General features: G+C 38.9%; 1 protein-coding gene across 1 annotated transcript; it reads left to right on the forward strand.

The window, feature by feature from the left end:
- Positions 1–2,085: 2,085 nt before the first annotated feature.
- Positions 2,086–6,623, forward strand: LOC118346079 (the record flags this gene model as incomplete). The annotated part of the gene is made up of 7 exons (XM_035687085.1): positions 2,086–2,574; positions 2,657–3,152; positions 3,371–3,953; positions 4,026–4,800; positions 4,927–5,061; positions 5,333–5,397; positions 6,021–6,623. Coding segments are annotated over exons 1-7 (3,146 nt in total), but the record flags the coding sequence as incomplete, so codon positions are not given.
- Between the last annotated feature and the right edge of the window lie 215 nt (positions 6,624–6,838).

A 6,838-nucleotide genomic window follows, 5' to 3' on the forward strand; every position in this document is an offset into this window, starting at 1 on the left:
CCCAAAGTGTTGCTTCATCTTCCCAATATTCATTCCCTAGGTGACCCTTCTCATTTTATTGGTCCAAAATGCACTAAGTGACTTGTGGCAAGTGAACGGAAGGCTTGGGGGTATGCTAGCATAAACCCTAGGGGCAAACATGTCCTTGATACAAAAGTCTCATCACAAAAATCTTCTAGAAACTTGGTGCATGCTTGACACATGGCAAAGGCTAGAAAGACACCATTTCACGTCCCTAGGCTCCCCTTTCCAAGAAACCTACTTTGGAACTTGAATTCTGGATAAAAACAATGGGCAAGGCGTGTAAGCCCATCTTGGTGCTTTCCACATCTCTCTTTCCCCCTTAACCCACTTTCTAGACTAGGGTCAAAGTTGTAACGCCCCGTCCCCGAGGGTCCGGAAAGTTAACTCATGTCACTTAAAAATCATTTTCCTTCCACATGGTACATACTCTAATTTTTCTCTATCGCACAAAATACTCATATATTTACATCAATTACTCCAGAATAACTATTCTAAGACAATACAAAGTCTTAATATAAACATCAATCTTCCAACAAATCACATCATCAGAGCACAACAAGCTTACTAAATGAAAATTCTCGATACCCATATAAACCTTCTATGCTTAAACCATCATTCTTAACTCTTCTCACCCATGCTCCATATCCTTGATTCTCAACTGAAACATTCAAATGATCTGAAAAAAATGGTGGAGATAAGGGGTGAGTTATCAACAACTCAGTAAGCAAAGAACATATACTAGTATGTAAACATGAGCCTTTTCAGAAAATTTAGTATGTAGAAACAAAAACATTTTATTTTTATATGCAGATCTTAGAAAAATGTGTTATCAGAAAATCAGAGCGACTTTTCAATCTTTTCATACTCAAAATCAACAATTCATATTTAAGGATCCATTTCACATTCAAAAACGCTTTGGCATAACATAACTGAACATCTTCATCTTATCATATCATATCATATACCATGTTTAACCCCCGTGGTAGGGTTGTGCTATCCCTGGTGGCCAAACTAGGCAGTATCATGTGGTGAACTTACCCTTTTTCAATCTCGGAGCCCCAAGTGTGCACACAGGAAAGAACACGTAAAAAGACCATTTTATTTCCAAAGTGGGTGCACTCATATCATATCATATCATGGTGGTACCAACCATATCACGTGAACTAGTATCATCTCAGAACCATATTCAGAACAGATAAGTATGCCAAAGTTTTATCATATCAAAACACGTGCAAAACATATTCATTTCATTTCCATTTGATAAAAAACAAATCCAAATAATTTCATATCACATGCATAAAAAATCTTAATGATAACATATTCGCTCTTTTGCATATTTCATAAACATGTCAAATATTGCGCATGTCTACACATTTCATGTCAAAAACATTTCTTTTCTCTTTCATACGTATCTCATGAGGGAATGTGAAACATATACTTAGGTTGTTTTTCACTTTTTCTTTTTAAAACAACATGCACATTTTTACAAACCAACCTCAGTTCATTTCTTTTTATGCAAATCTAGCATAGGAACCCCGCTTACCTGGACGACTTAACTTTTCAGAATTTTCCTCAAAATGTCGAGTCGACTATAAATCATCACCTATAAAAATAATCACATAATTTCCGTAAGTTTTCAATCAATTAAGGATTTCGATATTTAAGCCTAACCTTCTAAAATAACCTATTTTAATTGGTGTTCAAAGGAATTCAAATTTGATCCGAGTCTTCTCCAAGAATGCTCCAAGATTTTCAAGTTTGATTTTGGAGTTTCGTCCTAGATTAGTCAGTCTATTACGTGCATATGGGTTCCGTCTGCCTTGCACACACTGCGTTGCCCAGGTTCCTTCCTCCCTGAGGTCTCATACCGAGGTCAGGCCCCCAAAATGTGTTGAAGGTGAGTTCTTTGTGCAATTTACTAAGGAGGAGTTGGATCGTTCGGCTGTTCCTTTTCGGTTCTCTATGGTTTTAAAATTCTTAAGGCAAAGACCTTCTTTGGATCGCATCAGAGGGTTCATTCATAGCAGATGGGGATTAACGAAACAGCCAGTTGTTTCAGCTATGCGGAAGGCTCGGAATGTCTTTGTGCGATTTTCAGATGAAGATGATTTCTTGAAATCATTGTCTCGTGAAAGCTGTGATATTGAAGGGGTTGCTTATAGACCCTTTCAATGGTCTACTAATTTTACTGAAGATGATGAACCATCATTGGTTCCAGTTTGGATCATGTTGCCCGGATTACCTCCGAATCTTTATCAAGAAGCGTTCTTGCGGAATATAGTTGCACCGATTGGAATCTTTTTAAGGAGAGATAATGCGACACACTGTGCAACTTGTACCGATGGTGCAAGGGTGTGTGTTCTAATGAATATCGATCATGAGCTGATTCATTCCATTTGGATTGGGACACCGAGACATCCTACAAGCATTTTCCAAGAAATTGAGTATGAAACACTGCCTGCATTTTGTTTCGTGTGCAAGGTGCAAGGGCATAACGTAAAGACATGTAAGGCAAACAAGAAAGAAGGAAAGAGCAGCAAGAGTTTGAAGGTGATTAAGTCAAGTAAAGTCTGGGTGCCAAAAGATAAAGAAGATGATATGAAGACTACAAATCATTCGGAAAAAACCACAGTCCCCTGTTTTGGCATTGGAAGATGTTGAGATTGAGGTGCCGGTCTTGGATGGTGGCAAGGATGTAGGGAAGTCGAAGTTGGGGTCTGAGAGTGTTATAGCAGAAATGGAGGCCCCCGAGCAGAGGTTGATCTGTGGAGAGGCTAGTGGGACTTTACCAGCGGAGGAGTTGGTCTTTTTACCAATAATAACTCAGGAGCTATCTGCTGGAGTTGGTGGCCATTTAGAACCTAGAAGGGAGGAATTCATCGAGCCAATTCCAGTAGTGGAAGTTGCTGTGCAGAAAGACGATGCTGTAGTGGGTGGCCAATTAGAACCAAGAAGGGTGGAATTTATCGAGACATCATCTGTAGCGGAGGATGCTGTGCAGCTAGAGTCCAGAATTGACGTGGTGTCAAGCGGGAATATCCCAGTAGCAGAAGGAGAGGTGCAGATAGACACGGTAGATTTGCAGATGGAGTCCAAATCTGAGGATGAAGGTAAGGATCATCACCCAGGTAAACAAAAAGATGATTTTTCTGATTCTGATTTAGTAGTTAGGAAGTCTCCAAGTAAGCGTTTGTTACGTAGGTCCTATAGGGTTCCTAGCAAGCCCTCTAAGTAGAATCCTTGATTAATAAATTGTTATTTTGGAACATCCGTGGCCTTGGTACCTCGAGGAAACGTTTGAGGGGGCTTGTACGTGAGCTGCAGCCTATTATTCTTTTTATTGCAGAACCGTTTAGGGATGATTCTCAGTTGAATTATTGGAAGATGTTTCTTGAATTTGATGAGTGTCTTTCTAATGCAAATCAAGAAGGTAAGCTTTGGTGTTTTTGGAAGGCTGGTTTGAAGGTGGAGGTTATGGGTGTTTCGGATCAGCACCTTACTATGCTTATTAACTCTAGCTTATTGATCTCTTCGGTTTATGCAAAGTGTCAGTTTTTAGATCGGAGGCCTTTGTGGTCTAATTTACTTGGTGTTAATAATTTACAGTTTCCTCATGTGATTATTGGGGATTTTAATGTCATTTGTAATGATAATGAAAGAAGAGGGGGAAATCCTAGGATGCTTATTGCAATGGAGGATTTTTGTTCCTTTATTGATGATGGCAGATTTGTTGAGATGCCTTTCTCAGGCAATGGCTTTTCTTGGTGCAACGGACGATTAGGAATGGCGCGTTCATGGGCTAGACTGGATAGAGCTTTATGTAATTCTAAGTTTAAGGATCTTTATCCGTCGGGTAGAATTCAATATCTTCCTAGGAGGACTTCAGATCACTCCCCTATGGTATTGGGTCACTTGGTTTCATCTACTAGGTATGGTCATACCTCTTTTAAATTTCAATATATGTGGACTAATCATGAAGATTTTTGGAGATGTGTTTCTAGTTCTTGGCAAGTGGAGGTTAATGGTACGGGTTTGTGGAAGCTAGCTGCTAAATTGAAGAGGTTAAAATTGGTTCTTAAATCTTGGAACAAGGATGTGTTTGGCTGGACAGGAAAGCATATTAAAGAGTTAGAAGCTAAAGTGGAGGAAGGTGAATTAAGACTTCAAGAATGTTACTCAGAGGATGTAGAAGTTGATGTTTTAGCGAACAAGGTTGAGCTTGATGTCTGGTTACAAAGGGAAGAGTCTCGTATTGCTCAACAAGTTAAAGAAAAGTGGGTATCGCAAGGTGAGGTTTCGACTGCTTTCTTTAAAGCTTTGCAGAATAACAAACATAATATGGTAGTAGAAATGAAGCTCTCTGATGGCAGAGTGCTTAACTCGCCTGAAGATATCCATGAGGCTGCGTGTGTTTATTTTGAGGATTTCCTCAAAGCTAAAGCAACCAGTTCTGTGCCAGATCTGGTTGGGTTAATTTCTGAGGAAGTTTCGGAGGAGGAAAATCAATTTTTTGGTAGTATCCCGTCGGTTGGGGAAGTAAAAGATGCACTTTTTTCTATTCCGATGGATAGTAGTCCAGGGCCGGATGGATTTGGCTCGGGTTTTTTTCAGCATTGTTGGTCCTTGGTGTATCAAGATTTATTGGAAGCAGTTAGTGATTTTTTTGGCGGGGCTGTCTTACCAAGGTTTTACTCTGCCTCTTTTATTGTCCTAATTCCTAAAGTTCAGAATCCTATGTCGTTTGGGAATTTTAGGCCCATTAGTCTGTGTTCAGTGGTCTATAAAATTTGTTCTAAAATTTTAGTGAACAGATTTACTTCAGTTTTCAGTAGGATTATTTCTATGGAACAGGGTGCTTTTTTGCCTGGTAGAAGTATTTTTGAAAATATTAGTCTTACTCAGGAGCTTATTCATGATATAAACAAGCCTATTAGAGGAGGTAACATTATGATGAAAATTGATTTTGCAAAAGCTTATGACACTATTGACTGGGGTTTTTTAAGTCATATTTTGAAAGCTTTTGGATTTTCCCCGAAGGTTTGTCATTTGTTAGCTCAATGTGTTACTACACCTTGGTATTCTGTGGTTATGAATGGTGTCGCCAAAGGTTTTTTCAAGCGTGGACGTGGTCTCCGTCAAGGAGATCCTCTATCTCCTTACTTGTTCATTTTGGTAGAAGAAGTTCTCTCTCGGTTGTTAAAAAATAAATTTGAGTTGGGGAGAATTAAAAGTTTTTCTCATCCTAGGCATGGTCCTGTTATTTCTCATCTTTTATATGCTGATGACATGGTAATTTTTGCTAATGGAGGAAGGTCTTCAGTTTCGGAAATTGTCGAAGTTCTTCGTATTTATGCTGAGTGGTCTGGTCAACAGGTAAATAGTGCCAAGTCTTCAATCTTCTTTTCTAAAAGAATTAATTCTGTTAGACGTAGACACCTTTTATTGAATACTCAGTTCACGGAAGGGGTGTTTCCGGTCAAGTACTTAGGGGTGCCTATTGTTTCAAGTAGATTGAAGTAAATTCATTTTCAGGATGTTATTCAAAAAATTCGAAAGAAGATTGAAGGTTGGAAGGTGAGTTTTCTCTCCACAGGGGCGAGAGTCATTTTATTAAAGCATGTGTTGTCGAGTATGCCAATTCATTTGTTATCTATGATGCAGGTTCCGAAATTAGTGTTGCTTCAGTTTAATAAATTATTTAGCACTTTTTTTTGGGGCTCATTTAATGGGAATCCCAAGAGGAAATGGATTAAATGGGACAAATTATGCAAACCTGTTGATGAAGGAGGGGTTGGTTTGAGAAGTTTTGTTGATGTGCAAAGATCTTTGCATCTTAAATTTGCCTGGAATTTGTTAAGTTCAGATTCTTTATGGAAAAGATTTTTTTGTGCTAAATATTTGCATGGTCAGCATCCGATTGAGCTTAATCCATCGAGAGGCTCTAGGTTTTGGAGAGCTATTGTAAAAGAAATTCCTGTTGTTCTTTCACGTTCCAGGTGGAAGATTAGGGAGGGGAACGTGTCGTTCTGGAGAGACAATTGGCTAAATTCTGGTCCACTTATGGAGCAGTATCAGATGGTGGGTGATCCGGAATTGAAGGTGAAAGATTGTATGACTAATAATAATTGGGCTATGGAGCAACTTGAGCAGCTAGTAGGGTCTGAAAAAATGGAGGATATTGTCAATGAAGTTAGTAGTAGGAGGAATGGTAACGATCAGCTTATTTGGTTGGAAAATTCGGATGGGTCTTTCACGACCAAAACTGCCTGGTCTTTTGTTCGGATTCGTAATCCTAATTGTCAATGGTCGGATTGGATTTGGAATTCAGCTTTACCTAAGAAGTTTTCTGTGCTTATGTGGAAGGCCTTAAACTCATGCCTTGCAGTGGATGATCGTATAAGGAGAATTGGTGTGCCTTTAGTCTCGAAATGTGAATGTTGTAGGGACGGGGCCATAGAGGATATTAATCATGTGTTATATAGTGGTAATATTGCTAAGGCTATTTGGAAGTTTAGTTCTAATATTTTGGGTATTCCGTTTGTTCCGAATCGGTCTTGGAGGGCAATTGTAAAGCCTGAGTACATATGTTTGTTACCACGGTATTCCTCCGCCACAAGTGATGGCTTATTAATAAAATTGGGTGGGGATCACTATTGGACAGGTGATTTCTCACTCTTTGATAAAAAAACCTATTTTAATTCCTCTAAACTTAAAACTCTCATAATTCCAAAATATATCATCACTTCCTAAAATCACCAATATCCACCATAACCAACGTTAAACTCAAAGCACCAATATTTAACCCCAAAACAGC

This window comes from Juglans regia, unplaced genomic scaffold (assembly GCF_001411555.2).
Source record: "Juglans regia cultivar Chandler unplaced genomic scaffold, Walnut 2.0 Scaffold_656, whole genome shotgun sequence".
Classification (NCBI taxonomy): Eukaryota; Viridiplantae; Streptophyta; class Magnoliopsida; order Fagales; family Juglandaceae; genus Juglans; species Juglans regia.